This window comes from Vigna unguiculata, chromosome 4, assembly GCF_004118075.2.
Source record: "Vigna unguiculata cultivar IT97K-499-35 chromosome 4, ASM411807v1, whole genome shotgun sequence".
NCBI lineage: Eukaryota > Viridiplantae > Streptophyta > Magnoliopsida > Fabales > Fabaceae > Vigna > Vigna unguiculata.
In genome coordinates, this window is record NC_040282.1 from 27,053,371 (window position 1) to 27,069,495 (window position 16,125).

Genomic DNA, 16,125 nt, shown 5'->3' on the forward strand with positions numbered 1-16,125 from the left:
AGAGATGAAATTATTACAATGTGTCCAGAAGGAATGAATAGAGACCAATGGGCTTCTTTTGTTGACTACCGTTTAAATTCAAGGACTAAGGTAATAAAAACTATCTTTTCTATTCTTTTAAGTGTTACTTTACTTATTTTTAGTAATTTTCTACATATATGCTTAGGAAATTGCCCAAAAAAATAAGGATAATAGAAAGAAGCAAACAGTTCCTCACACAGGTGGATCGAAGAGCATTGCACGGAAGAAGAATGAGATGGTAACTTTATTCATCAATCATTTTAATTATATCATATATGATTCATGATTTTCTTAAGTTTTATAGGAGCAAGAGCTTGGTCGCAAAGTTAGTAGGGGAGAAGTTTGGATAGCAACACATAAACATGCTAATGGGGAATTTGTGAATGATGGAGCAAGAGAGATTGGAGTAAGTATAAGTTTTCTAAAGACAAATACTGAATCAAATTGAATGTTACCTTCATTGATAACATTTTGTATTATTTGTAGGAAAAAATTAAAGCATATGAGACAAATACATCTTCCCTTTCACAAGATATATCAATTAAAGATTCACTAGCTCATGTTCTAGGAAGTAAAGAACATTGTGGTCGTGTCCGAGGAATGGGATTGGGACCTTGCCCTTCTCGTGTGTTTGGATATACTAGGAATTTTCATTTTGGGAGATCCTCATCTTGTCCTTCTTATTCAGAATTGCAAAATCAGGTTATTGATTTGGATTGTCATGTGTAGCAATATGATGTTGTTTGCTTTGGATTGTCATGCCAAGGTTGTAAATGTTGTTATGTTGAATATTATTGGACACTGTTAATGTTGTTGTTGTGTTGCTTTGGATTGTTTTCTATAAGTAGGAGTAAGAAATGTAGTATATTTTTGGTTGATAGGTTGAGTGTTTTATAATGTTTATGTGTTTTTTACGATTTTAATAATAGATTGTGTTCTAATATAGGTCACTGCATTAAAGTCACAATTGGATGAACAAAATAAACGAAATGAAGAACGTGACAAAAGACTTGATGCAATCATGAACTTCTTTTCTCAAAATTATCAAGGTCAATTGCCTCCTGAGTTGACTATGTTCAATCCTGCACCGGTAATGTTTAAGATTGCATAACTTCTTTTATTTTTCAGAGTTTACATTTGTAATTATGATTCACATTTATATTGTAGGTTTCTGATCAAGGAAGTGTGCCAACTAATACAACAAGTTCTGGACATGAGGAAAATCATATGTGATAGTTGAAGAATATAATATAATGTGGAAGTTAATTGAATCATTTTATGTTTTGAGAACTATTGTAGTACTTCATGATAGTTTTTGCTGACTAATATTGTACTTGAATTTGAATTTGAATTCGTATATTTGTTATATATCTTTAGCACATTATTTGAAGTTAATTCGTACATTTAGCACATTATTCCCTGATATATCAATATGCTAGTAAATATATCTTTCGTCAGTTTGATCTAGTGATTCAGTTGCCCAGTGTTTTTAAACTTCGCATCCATAAAGTCACAATATGCTCATACACTTCACCTTGGTGCCCTCCCATATGCCATGAAGCATCTTGGACTCTCTGCTCCCGTTTATTCAACTGAGCCTGTCTACAGATTAGGCCTTCTCACTGTGTATGACCAGTACCTTTCAAGAAAGGTGAAATTACGCACTGGTTTGTTTGGTTTTGCTGTTGAGAAGAAGATTTTTTGTGCTTCTTGGTTTGTAGGATGTTGGATCTCTCATGTTCTTATATGTTCACTTGTCTTTTTAATCACTAGACAGAATTTGGAAAATGTGTGTTTCATAGCTGGATGGTTATATTAAAATATTTTGCTCTTTTGTAGCAAGTGTCGGAGTTCGATCTGTTCACATTGGATGATATTGATTCTGCTTTCCAGAGTGTAACGAGGCTAACATATTCTCAGAATCATCATCTGTCAGGTAGGTGTTTCAACTTTTGTTAGAATGTCATGCATTGAAGTGGTGGCATGTATTTTGTTTCTCTTCTTCCACCCCACCATTCTATTTGTATATAATATAGGTTAGTATCTGGACTATAATCCCATTCAAACCTTTATTTATTGCATGAAATTAAAGACCATTAGGAAATCCAAAGTTCCCTCCAAACTGGAACCCTTTGTCTTGGCAACAGATCTCTTGAAGCTAAGGATATTTCTCACAAAGGAGTCAAAGATGAAAATCGCTTTGTTTTGGGCCAAGTTAAAAAGATATATTTGCCTCATGTTGAAATATTTAGTGGGGCTAAATGGCCAAAGTTTATGTCACGTAGTATAGCCTTTTAAAGGATCAATGGTCAATGCTAAAGGTGTTCACCTAATTTTTTATGTTTGTCATGCTATACAGTGAAAATATATTTTTATGTGACTCATGGTTATTTGGCAAATAGAAGAGGCCTGAATGATAACAAGTTCACATGTTTCCAGTCTCTAGTCTCTACAATTATTTGCATGAGCAATGGAAGATTTTTGTTAACTAGAAAAATTTGATTTGAAAGTTTAGTTTATCTGTGAATACACCTTATTTTCAGAAGTTAATACTTTTTTTGTGGTAACACTTTACATATTTTCACCATGTGAAATATTTGTCCGTGCTGTAGAAGTTATGATATAAAAGTGTACATTAATTAGTGATGTGAAATTAAAGCATGCATTATCAATTCATAAAAATAAAGCTTTTGGTGTGAGACAAAAAGTTGTCCACACTTGAAAGAAATCTGTAGTCTCCCAAACCTTGCATATAACCTTCTCGACCAGTATTGTTTAATATTTTTTACAGTTCCTCTCTGATTCTGATATACCTTTTATACCTTTAGAGAGCAACAAGGAATCTTCTCATCAATATATTTTTTTTTCTAGGCATTTGAATGGAACTGCTCTTGGTTCTTTTGTGCCACCTACTGTTCTAATAATTGATGCTTACAATGCTTTGAACAATCAGCCTTACAGACGGCAAAAGGACAAAGAATTTGGAGGTAACCATCTTTTTAATCCTGTAACTTCTGCAATGTGACTGAGCTAAGCAGGGTTTTTCCATTTTTTTTGTTTTTGCAATAGCCATTAAGAGTAAGCTGTAATATTTTATGTCTGGTACATTCACTTATGAGGCAAGCATGTACTTTTAATCTTGACCAAGAAGTGAAAAACAAGAAGTGAAACCATTTATAATGTTTATGTGTTTTTTACGATTTTAATAATAGATTGTGTTCTAATATAGGTCACTGCATTAAAGTCACAATTGGATAAACAAAATAAACGAAATGAAGAACGTGACAAAAGACTTGATGCAATCATGAACTTCTTTTCTCAAAATTATCAAGGTCAATTGCCTCCTGAGTTGACTATGTTTAATCCTGCACCGGTAATTTTTAAGACTGCATAACTTCTTTTATTTTTCAGAGTTTATATTTGTAATTATGATTCACATTTATATTGTAGGTTTCTGATCAAGGAAGTGTGCCAACTAATACAACAAGTTCTGGACATGACGAAAATCATATGTGATAGTTAAAGAATATAATATAATGTGGAAGTTAATTGAATCATTTAATGTTTTGAGAACCATTACAATACTTCATGATAGTTTTTGCTGACTAATATTGTACTTGAATTTGAATTTGAATTCGTATATTTGTTGTGCTTTGATATACATTTAGTCATTTATAAATAATTTGTCAATTTGATGAGTTTATATCTATTTAGGTATAATTTCATTAAATATAGATTAAAAAAATAGAATAAATGTAAATAATTGTGATTGAAAAAATATATATGAATATATAAATGATAAATGATTAAAAAAATATAATAATAATAATTTAAAAATCTATGGTACTTTACGGAGGTTTTGGAACCTATAGTATTTTACGGAGGTTTTGAAAACCCAGAGTATTTTATGGGGGTTCTGAAACCTATGTTATTTTATGGAGGTTCTAAAACCCATAGTATTTTATGGAGGTTTCAAAATCCACGATATTTTATGAAGGTTTCAAAATTCATGGTAATTAACCGGGGTTTTAAACCCACAAAACTTAACTAAGGTTTTAAAACCTATGTTAAATACAAGAGGATAAAAAACCTCCGTTATTGATTGGTGCTTCCTGGGGTTCATAAAAACCCCTACTAACACATTCTCCAGGGATGGTTTAGCGAGGGAAATCGAAACCCCGGGTAAAGAACTTAGTAGAGGTTTTAACCCTGGATAATGTAAAAATAAACCTCCGTTAAAAATATTTTTTCTTGTAGTGTTATTAGAAGGAAAATATATTATAGTCAAGTCACAATAAAAAATTGGTTATGAAAAAACACATAATACATTATTTTTTGTCTTCTTTAATCGTAAAAAATGAATATAAAAAAGCCTCATGCGATAAAAAATAATCTTAATAACTATTAAACTAATATTTCATTATCAAGTTAGGCAACAAAGAGTTAAATTTTTTGGTTCTTCGAGCAAGGAAGGAAACAAATGAGAAATGAGAGCAAAAATAATGAGTATGTGTCTAACTTCATTTTTTCTTCCAAAAGAAAAAGAAAACATATGAGAGTGAGAGATGAGTACAATTTTGTATAACTAAAAGCAATGAGAAAGAAAATAAAAAATATCTTAGTAAATATTTGATTTAATTACTCTTTTGGTTACTGTTTCCAAAAATGTCAAGTTAGTCCTCCAGTATTTTTAGTTTCAATTTGATCCCAAATTTTTAGTCGCAATTTGATATATTTAAACAAAAACAAAGACCATGAAAGTAATTAAACATAAATATTTTTATTCTTTGTTATATTTGATTTTGTATTTTATTATTTATTAACATGAAATGTTGTATTTTGTAAATAAAAAATAAAAAAAATGCACAATTTAATTTCCATCGATTTCTAAAAGATATTAAATGTAATCTTAAAATTTTCAATATATACGATACGTGTATCAGATATGACACATATCTGATATGTCTATACGTTTATTTTGAAAATAATATGATATGATAAGTGATGAATACATGATATATTAATATTGAAAACTATACAATAATTCTTCAAAACATAATAAATATACGATTGTTATTGTGTGAATCCAAATTAAAACTATATTACTAAAGTTGTCAACACAAAAAATATAAATTACTGTCATCATAAAAGTACTACTACAAGAAAACTCTTAAATAATAACCAATGGTAGCTAATGTTTAGTAAGCAATTTTGAAACCAATTATTTTGGTAATCAAAACCTTGATAGCTAATGTTAGTAACAAATTTAGAAACCAATTCATAATAAAAACTATTTTCATTATCAATTTAGAGACCAATTATAATTTTTTAGAACTACTTTAGTTGTCAATAATTTTTAATTTTTAAATTGGTACCTAAATTAGTCACTATATAGTGACTAATTATTTGTTGTTACTAAAATTTATCATTATTGAAATATTTTCTTGTAGTTTACTACAACTTTATAAATTGAATACTTCATTAATAAATATCGATAAAATATCTTAAAGTATCGGACAGAAAAACAAGTCAAATATGAATACATGACTCAATTGCAGTATCAATACATTATACATATATATAATTTAAAAAAGATAAAAATATTTAGGATGCCATGACCATCCCGCTCCGCCGGTGAAAGAATAGTTAAACACCATTTAAAAAAAAGTTGTTAAAAGAAATTAAAAGCATAATTAAACTTTTCTTCTTTTCTTTTATGTATCTACTTATTTTTCACGATATATTATCTATGTAAATATTTGAAAAAATGTGATATTAAAGAAAAGAAAATGGAATATGTGCTATCTAGATAAAAATATCGATTTTGAACCTTTTGTCCCTGATTTTATCATCTATATATTTTATATATTTTCTTATGTTACCGAATCCTCTGTTAAAGTACAAATATGGGCGTTGAGTCTATGATACCAATAAATACTTTCTAGCTCCTAAAAGCATCTTTTTATGGTATCTCTTGTATCGAACCTAGAGTTCATAAAATTCGTTTTGCTTACAATAAAAAGTCTTGCCATACTAATGAAAATTGGAGTAACATAAATTGGGATCTGTATAATATTAGACCAAATGTTGCAAATCTGATCAGACACAACGTTCAATGTGTACCCATCCCAACCCCCGTTATTGGGCATAAAGTGGGTGTGTGCCCTCCTAAATTAAGCTTACATAGAAAACAGAGGAAAAATTAAAACAAATATTTTAACAGTTTTTTCCTTTTCAAAAACAATTTTGAATCACTTCAAATTTATGAGAAGTAGGTGTGACGAAATGGACTAATTTGTTCCACTTTAGCCCATTCTGTGAATAATATGGTGAGTGGGTTTTCATACTAAAATAATACTGAAATGAGTTCAAAATGTTAACCCATTTTGTTTAAGTTTCTATACTAAAACGATACTAAAATAGTTAAAAATCTTAATTCATTCTGTCGATGGATTGCTGGACCAGTTCACCAACTTTTTTCTAATTTTTTAACTTGTTTATTTATGTATTTATATATAACATATTTAATAATATAAATATTTTATAAACTCTTAATTAATTAATTAATTAATGTATCTAATTAAATAAATGAAAATAATTATTATAGTTATATGTTAAATTATTTTATTATAATTTAATTTATAAGAGTAGATAATTTAAATTACAAAACTATTCATATTTACATTCTTGAAGTAATATAATGTATAAAAATTAATCTTTTTTAAAATATTTTCAATTTAAAAAATTCGTTGGAATGGACCAAAATGGATTGACATATTAAAAAGTAACCCATCAAATTTTAACATATGAGTCCATGAACCATGATCACTTTATCACCCTATAAAAAAATGGTTACAAAAATCATTATATTTAATTTTGTTAGCTTCATACCTCTTTTAATAAATTGTAATCAGTATTCCATCAATTTCAAACCATCAACTTTCAAGACTCTGACAAGGTTATTAAAATTATTTAATTAGTATAAATGTAAAAAGAAAATATTCGTAACTTTTCAATTATTCCGGTGTCTCCTTTTAAGATAAATTATTTTGAACTAAAATAACTTAAAAAAAGAAACCAATATGACTATCATTTTAAACACAAACTAAAAGGTTATTGTTTTAGAAAGTAAAAAAAAAAAAATTAACCTGTAAAATAGTGTGGTGGTAACATTTTGTTGGAGAAAGTTAGAGTTTCATTTGCATTCACATTCACAGTAGGAAAAAGAAAAAAAGAGAAGAAAATAGGTAAAAGCTTTGGTGTAGATATTAATTATTGCAAGTGGTGAAGTATCGTCATTATCTTTGCCCCTTCAATATCCAACCAACAAATTTAGCCTTAACTACGCCCAACCTGTTTCTTGTGTTTGAACCTACTTACCAACTACCTCTTCTTATTTTCGGAGCAAACTCTTAAATGATTCAGCAACTGCCTCTACTATGCCGGCTCATGAAAAGTCTCCAATACTTTTCTCAAACCCTCCTAACCATACATACTCTACTTCAGACACTTTTTTCACCCAAAACAAACAAACACACAGTAAAGACCAAGTGCAAAAACTACAATAATTCCGAATACTGCATTTCTACCTTTTTATACTCTTCAATTTTCAAAACATCTTCTCAAATTTATAATTGGAACTATGCACTTTTATTCTATTAATCTTAACATCTTCTCAAATTTATAATTGGGACTATGCACTTTTATTCTATTAAAAGATTAATGGATGATCTAATAACAAATCAACGGTGGATGAAATAATAGATCTAACCAAAATCAAAATTTTCTTGAATAGACTTTAACTATGATTTTGATACGATATTAAAAAATAAATTTTAAATTTAATTAAATCTTATAAAATTATTGGCGTGTAAAATGTGTTTGCACCACCCACTTATTTATATATATATATATATATATATATATATATATATATATATATATATATATATATATATATATAAATTAATCTTATACGAGACTTCTAAAATAGTCTTTTATTTTAAGTAGGTTCAATAGATTTATTAACCACTTTAAGCTAGAAAATACTATTCTTAGTTTTCAATATCATTATTGTGAACATCATAGTATTTAAGAATTTTTTTTAGTAACAAAGGAGTTATATTAACTAATAAGAGGTGGAACACTATTTTAATTTTACTAATGACATATAAGAGGTGGAACAATATATAAATTTGAGTTAAATATATTTTTATCCTTTAACTTTCAGTGAATTATGCAATTAGTTCATTTCTAAACTTTGGACCAATTTAGTCTTTTATCTTTCAGAATACGTGAATTTAGTCCTTTTAATCAAATTTTTTTAGGTTTATTTGATGTTTCATATGCATTTTAAGATTGTGTTTGAGTTGTTTATACTATGACACATCTTTGCTTTAATGTTAAGTTATATACCATTATGAAACGTTCTTGAAATGTCAAATAAACTTAACAAAATTTGATTAAAATGACTAAATTCACGTATTTCGAAAGATGAATGACTAAATTGGTCTAAAGTTTCGAAATGTACTAATTCTAAAATTTACTGAAAGTTAAGGGGTTAAAAACATATTTAACCCTATCAATTTCATAACTCATACAAAGTTATATATATATATATATATATATATATATATATATATATATATATATATATTGTGTGACGGATTTAAAACCTTAAGCCAGTCGGAATAATTAGAAATGATTTGGATCTCAATCACATACTTTTTCAAATAAAAATAAATAATTAGAAGATAAAATTAAAAAAAAAATTCAAATTTTTGATAATAATTTTAATCAAATGAATCTAAAAATTGTCCGCCACTAAATATATATTATACAAAGTCTGATATATAAATATTAACAAATCTGTCCTATGGATAACGTTCAACCTATAATAACGTGTTATTTATTTTCCTGTATTTCAAATGTTAAATAATATGACATGGAAAATAAAATGCACAGAAAAAAAATATTTCACTACTATTATGATTAGACGTATAAAAGTTGTGTACAAATACCATTCTTGTTTCCCAAATTCATGTTGTTTTTTAGCACTTGATTGTTGACACGTGCGTACTACAAATAGGATGAATTTTCTAATCTTATAATTCACACTGTACCACATTTACTCATTTGCTTCCATTTTCTTTTTCTTTTTTTCTTTTATATCTTTACATGTTTTCATGTCACAATCTTAGCCTCTACTTGTGTACCTAAACACCGAGTACATGGAACAACGTGCATGGAATCGCTATATATTACAACACACCCATTTTATTTGAAACACAAACAAATAGCCAAAAACTTTAGGCACAGACACAAAAATGGGAGCTGCTTATGACCACGATTCTCCTCCTCTACTTGAAGACCTTAAGGTGACCATACACAACTCCTCCATGATTTTCCCATCGAAAGAGATCGAGAGAAAGTCCTTGTTCTTGTCCAACATAGACAAGGTCCTCACCTTCGATGTCGAAACGGTTCACTTTTTCGGTGCCAACAAAGATTTTCCTCCGCATGTTGTCACTGAGAGGCTGAAGAACGCCGTAGAGGATGCCCTTGTTGTTTATGACTTCTTGGGTGGAAGATTGAAGGTAAACCCTGAAACCAAAAGGTTAGAGATGGATTGTACTCCAGAAGGGGCAGGGTTTGTGGAAGCTTCCAGTGAGTACAAACTGGAGCAGATAGGGGATTTGGATTATCCAAACACAGCCTTTGCACAGTTGGTGCACAAGAACAAGAACTTTCTTAAAGAGGGTGATGTTCCACTCTGTGTTGCCCAGGTACACAGATACATTGTCCATTATTACCTTATCATTCTCGTCTTCTTATTTTAACTGTCTTGTTACTCATATATACAATGATATACAATGTGACCACATTCTTCTAAACATAATTTATTACTGAGAAAGTTGCAAAATGTTTTGGATCTCACTTTTATTTTAAAAATTGTATTCACCAGTTTTAATTTTTTTTTACTGATAATAAAATTATGTTAAAAACATATGTGCTAAATAGTTATCAGTGACCCTCGTTGTTATTTAAATATTATATATCTATATATAATTATTGCCATTTCTTACTTGTCTTATATATATATATATATATATATATATATATATATATATATATATATATATATATATATATATATAATGTATGTATGTATATTCTATGAACATATAGTTAATAAAACATTTTTTATGTATTGTTTGATAGAAGATCAACTCTTACAAAATTATGTTTGGTTTTGGTTGAAAAGTTTCTGGAATTATTTATATAAGTTTTTTAAAAGGAAAAAGATAATGTATTAATTTTATTATATCATTTATGTGTTTTTTGGTATATTAAGTTTGTAGTAAGAGTAATATTTTTATTTTATTTTTTTTTCATTTCAATGTGTTTCGGTGTCATCTCCCATTTCGAATTATAATATTTGTCATTTTCCATTTGACGGCATAGATTTAATATTTTGAATTGATCATTAGAAAGTTCAAAATCGTATGTGTTGACATGAAAATAATTAAAATTTTAAAAGGACATTACTAATTAAAATTTGAGAGATAAATGTTGTAAATGAACCTTTTGCAAAAAGAAAGGAGCAAATTAATTTTCGTGCAAGTCTCAAGCTACAAAATGTGGTTTAGTTTTAGGGTAAGGTATCCTAGTTAAATAATTATTGAAACAAAATATTTCAATTTTTTCAAAAAATATAAAAACTGTTATTACGTGGTTCCATCATGTGATTTCTTTGTCAGGCTATTTTGTCTTTTTTTAGTTACAATAATAGTAGTGGAAAATTAAAGCCTTCAAATACAGTTCGCCCACTACGCTGTCACATTATGAAGTTGCTTCAATTAAATGAATCTCTATCACCCACAACTTTTTATTCAATTTACAACATCCACTCTTCCAACTCAATATCTATAATGCATATTTTTACATATTTGATCTCATATAAATTCTTATTTATCTTTCTATTTTTTAAAAAATTATGCCTTGCTCTTCTTTAATACTGCACATCTAGACTCAATTGTAGATAAAATTAAATACTTTTACATTGATGTTATCATTTGCTACTTTTTGTTTTCATACAGAAATAAAAACATAATTTTCTTAAATTATCTTTAATTATATTTATTGAGAAAGATGGTGGTAAGCTTTAATTATAAATATATTTTAAAATAGTTACAGGATTTAAAGAATTGAGATTTATTCATATTTAAATTTATTAAACATATTATTTCTTAAATTTGATTTCAATAGAAAATATAAAATTACAGAAATTTACATTTTTCTTATGGAGAAAAAGAAAAAGAGAGAAACATACCTTCGGTTGTCTCATTTAATTTAATTGTCCACTGATATTGACATCACATATTCCTTGATTACAACGTCACAACCATTCAATCGGTTCTTTTATGTTAATCAGACAACCGAAAATTTGGATAAACTTTTAAGAACAAATAACTCAATTCTGGACAAGATTAATGTGATAGTTACTCACTAACTGCTTTGTATAATTCACTTTCTTTCTATAGGACTTTGCTGATAAAGAAAGAAAATTTTCTTTTTATATGAAAAAAGAAAAGATATTATGAACGACAAAGTTAAGGTGCAGTACATATTTTTAGCTTGATAGTGCTACTTAATATTTTTATTATTATTGGATAAAGTTAATCTCAGTTTTATTCAGTGATAGAATTTAGCTGAAAATCTCTCAACGAAAGTTTTGCATATGATCTTTTAACTAAAAATAAAGCTCTCTTATATTTGGATGTTTCAGAATTAGTATATTTGAACATTATTCCTCCTTAGAATTTTACAGGCATTAATTTAATTAAGTTTACATCACCAACCATTTTTTTCTTCTAACTTTTAACATAGATATTACAAAAGTGATTAAAACTATTATCCGTTTCTATTTATAACTAGATGATATACTTTGTCTCTATAACTTTAATAAGAAAACTTTTTTCTCGAAATATTAAAAATAAACTAATTTTAATTGTATTAATTATTTTTATCAACTACAAGTATTTTTTTTTTTTTGTGGAATGAGACCTTGTAACTCTCAAGTGTTAGTCAACAGAGTTGAACCATATTCTCTTTCCAACTTTGCCATTGATCTATCTTATAAGTCCCAATTGTATTAATTGTTAAGCATATTATTTATTTATTATAAAGTTTATAATTAAACTCCCAATCATTCTCCACAAAAGTGAACGCACTGCTAGACTATTAACAACAATTACACTTCGAAATACGAGGGGTGTAGGAAATACATGTAACCACCATTTTAAAGCAATTGAATTTATGAGTATTTCTATAAGAATAAATTTATAATAATTATTAAATATAGCTGCTATAACCAAAAAAAATAAATGTGTCGGTGATGATTTTGACTGATGTTCTTTTAGTTGTTGTATTTCTTTCCTCCATGTTATATATAAAAGTGTGCTATTTAGACCCATCAGGTTTTATCTAGAGAAAACCAATTAGTTACTTTTATTTTATTTTCACTTATTTTTAGAGGGCTCACTTTAAATTATTTTATATATTTTTTTCCCGGGGAATATATATTATAGAAAATTTGTGAAAAATATACACTATGGGTTTGTTTATACATATTTTTCTATAAACACTTTTTATAAGTTAAATTTGTTTATAAACAGGCTAAAAATTAAAATTTAGGAACCAAATAAGAAATTTTACTTCTTTTTCTCTAGAACAAACATGTTAAAGAAAAAGCAATAAAAAATGTTGTAACAAACTTATGTTGTCTCTGACACAGGTGACATCGTTCAAGTGCGGTGGCTTTGCAATTGGCTTTTCAACAAGCCACACGACCTTCGACGGTCTCAGCTTCAAGACCTTCCTCGACAACATCGCTTCCATAGCCGCTAAAAAGCCCTTGGCCGTGACGCCGTGCCACGACAGGCACCTGCTGGCCGCCCGATCCCCGCCACGTGTGACCTTCCCACACCCGGAGATGCTGAAGCTGAACGACCTCCCCACCAAGTCCAACATCTTCGACGCCTCAACCGAGCAGCTTCAATTCAAGGTCTTCAAACTAACCTCAAACGACATCACGAAGCTGAAGGAAGAGGCGCGAAATTCAGTTGGCGGTGACAAAACCACACGCGTCACAGGCTTTAACGCTATCACGGCCCACATATGGAGATGCAAGGCACTGTCAAGCGACGACGACGATAGTAACCGTAATAGGTCATCGACGATTCTGTACGCTGTGGATATACGTTCGAGGTTGGAGCCTCCGTTGCCGAAATCTTACACCGGCAACGCAGTGTTAACGGCATATGCGACTGCCACGTGTCGGGAGGTGGAAGAATGGCCGTTCATGAGGTTGGTGGAAACGGTGCGTGAGGGTGCGACTAGGATGACGAATGAGTACGCAAGGTCGATCATTGACTGGGGAGAGATGAACGAAGGGTTTCCTAATGGGGAGGTTTTGGTGTCGTCGTGGTGGAGATTAGGGTTTGAGGAGGTGGAGTATCCATGGGGGAAGCCTAAGTATTGTTGCCCTGTGGTGTATCATCGGAAGGATATTGTTCTGTTGTTTCCTCCGGTTGACGGAGGAGGTGATGGGGTCAGTATTATCGTGGCTCTTCCTCCCAAGGAGATGAACAAATTCGATGGACTCTTCAATAAGTTTTTGGGTGTTTGAGATCATTATGGAGATTATCAATGTCATATCTTACTAGTTCTTATGTAATAAAGTATGTTTTTTTTTTCTTTTTATGTGAATGATGCTGTTTTATATATATATTTGAAATTATAGTTAAATAGTATTTCAATTTTCGAAATTTTATCCAATATTAACGCTTATAGGATGTTTATTTAAGTTGTGAAAGTTAATAATGTTTATATTTCATTGGACATGTTCATGTGTGGTAAAATGCCATACAATTTCATTCCATTTGTACTTCTTAACTATGTTGATCAGATTTGAAATAGGCAGGAGTTTGAAGTAGTTTTTTTTTTTTTTCTTTACGTGGGCACTTTGTTCCTGCAGCTCCATAATTTTTTTCAGTACTCTCATAATCTTTTATCATTTTGTTCTTTCCCAAGTTATAATCTCAAAGTTGTTTTTTACTTTCACATTTATAAGTTAAAAGCTATTAATAGCTTTCGAAAGGTACAATTAAGAAATTACTTCTAAAAGCACAATTCAAAATTCAATAATAACTTTCGAATTATGTTATGTAATTTAGAAGTAAAAAACTTTAGAATTGTACAGTCTGGAATCATTTTCGAATTATGTATTTCATAAGTCATTTTATTTTTGAAAAAAAAAATTGAATTTGGAATTTAATTTTAATTTTCAGATTGTACAATATAAATATAAGAAAGGAAAAGTGAAATAAAAAATATGGGAGTGCAAGTAGAAATTTCCTTTTGAATGTTTACCAAAATAAAAGTAGGTTTTATAGGTGCAATATGTTCTTCTTTTTTTTTTCGGAACTAGGATTCTTAGGTCCAATAAATGTGTTACTGAAGTGGGTATTTTAGGTGTCTATGAATATGGTAAATGGACCAGACCTTGGTCCAAAGCCGGTAAGTTAGGCCAACAACTGTGTGAAAAATGTTGAACTTTGGTCTACGATATAAAACATAGCAGACATAAGACCACTTTAATGCGACTAGGTACACCGGAACTCAATATTTTCGTTCGAAGTAGAGCCTTACTTTAATTTACTTTAAACTACTAATATTGTCCTTTCATTATATCTCTGGAATTATACATCCACCCAAAATCAACTCTCACTAAGAAAATAATTCAATAGTTTGTAAACACAATTCAGTTTATTAATGGTAAAATAAAATGTGAATAAATTTCATTTGTAAATATCAAACAAAATCACACAGTACAAGAAATATGTTAAAAAGTGTATAATAAATGATTTGGCAATTGTGCTTGATCAATTTTTAGCAAAATATAAATAATAATAAAAACAATAAGAATAAGACAAAGATATGAACAAAAGAAGATTGATTAAACCAAACAATTTTTATAACAGAATAACAATATAGAAAAAAATTATATACAAGTAAATGATTAATGACTAATTTCTCAAGAGATGTGAAACCTTAGTCTCCTTCTCCTTGGTACCATGTGGCTCTTTGGTGCAGGGTTGATGATGGGATGGTTCGGTGCAGGGTTGGGTGTGTTTGGTGCAGACAACCTTGGGTTAACATATTTCTTCAAGTCGTGGAGCGGCTAACTCGTGGTTCTTGATTGCGTGCTGAAGGAACGCTTTGGTTGTGCGTTTCTTGTAGTGGTGTAGGCTTTGGCAACGTCAAGGGAGGTTTGCCGGCTTTTGATTGTTGGTTGCACAAATATGGTCTTCCTTTGAAATATTAGTAGTCAAAGACGATTTTCTCAATTGTGCATGCCATTAGCACACCTTTATTATATGGTAACACTAAGAATGAGGCTGAAGTTTTTTTTTTTTTCACGTTTCTTGATTGATGTTTATTTGTTATATATTTGATTTGCCTAATCAAATTTTGGTGGAAAGGTCATAATTTGCATTTGTTGCTGATGTGGAATATGAGAAATTACCTCTTTTTTATTCAAGTTGTAAAATAATTGGCCATGATCTATCTAATTGTAGACGGTTACAACAAGACACTAATGTAGCTTATGGTGGGGAGAAAACAGTTGGCGTAGAAATACAACAACTTTATCGTCCTAAGGTGGCTAGTGTTAAGATGGGAGTAAGAGCTCTTTAGGTTCGAGTTTAAAGCCCGTGGAGACTGTTGTGGACAATGTTATTGAGCTTGTGGTGGAGCCTATGTGGATTTTGTCATGGAGCTTGTGTTGCCTATGGTGGATCTTGTGAGTCCTATGGTGGATCATGTGGGGGAACCTATGCTTGAGCCTATTGTTAATCCTACTATAGTGCAATCCATTGTGGTACCGATTGTTGCTCAGTCATAGCCTAAGCCAAATCATAATATTTGTGTTATGCATGACTCTTTTGTTATTTGAATCTAGATGTTTCTATTAGTGGTGGTGTTCTAGTGGATCCTAATTCGTTTGCCGATGTCTTCTTTGGAGGATTTCACTCACATTAT

The 16,125-nt window shown here is 29.6% G+C and overlaps 1 protein-coding gene and 2 long non-coding RNA genes across 4 annotated transcripts; all 3 read left to right on the forward strand.

Annotated features, from left to right (window-relative positions):
• The first annotated feature begins 238 nt into the window (after positions 1-238).
• Positions 239-546, forward strand: LOC114181051. Of its 2 annotated transcripts, XR_003603740.1 has the most exons (3): positions 239-259; positions 326-427; positions 508-546. It is a non-coding gene; the product is annotated as an uncharacterized LOC114181051 (long non-coding RNA). The 2 variants fall into 2 exon arrangements; XR_003603739.1 differs by lacking the exon at positions 508-546 and having other exon boundaries at positions 326-428.
• A 137-nt stretch (positions 547-683) lies between these two features.
• LOC114180263 lies at positions 684-1,306 on the forward strand. The gene is made up of 3 exons (XR_003603654.1): positions 684-723; positions 968-1,111; positions 1,189-1,306. It is a non-coding gene; the product is annotated as an uncharacterized LOC114180263 (long non-coding RNA).
• A 7,984-nt stretch (positions 1,307-9,290) lies between these two features.
• LOC114181608 (fatty alcohol:caffeoyl-CoA acyltransferase) lies at positions 9,291-13,958 on the forward strand. Its single transcript, XM_028068109.1, has 2 exons — positions 9,291-9,806; positions 12,818-13,958. Exons 1-2 carry the CDS (start codon positions 9,348-9,350, stop codon positions 13,709-13,711), a joined length of 1,353 nt encoding a protein of 450 aa, XP_027923910.1. The 5' UTR covers positions 9,291-9,347; the 3' UTR covers positions 13,712-13,958.
• The last annotated feature ends 2,167 nt before the right edge of the window (positions 13,959-16,125 follow it).

What these genes read in the sequence shown, in the direction of transcription:
- LOC114181608 (XM_028068109.1), top strand. Translation starts at nt 9,348, where the DNA reads ATGGGAGCTGCTTATGACCACGATTCTCCTCCTCTACTTGAAGACCTT. An exon ending in TTCCACTCTGTGTTGCCCAG is followed by an intron (nt 9,807 to 12,817) that starts GTACACAGATAC and finishes TCTCTGACACAG; the next exon opens with GTGACATCGTTCAAGTGCGG.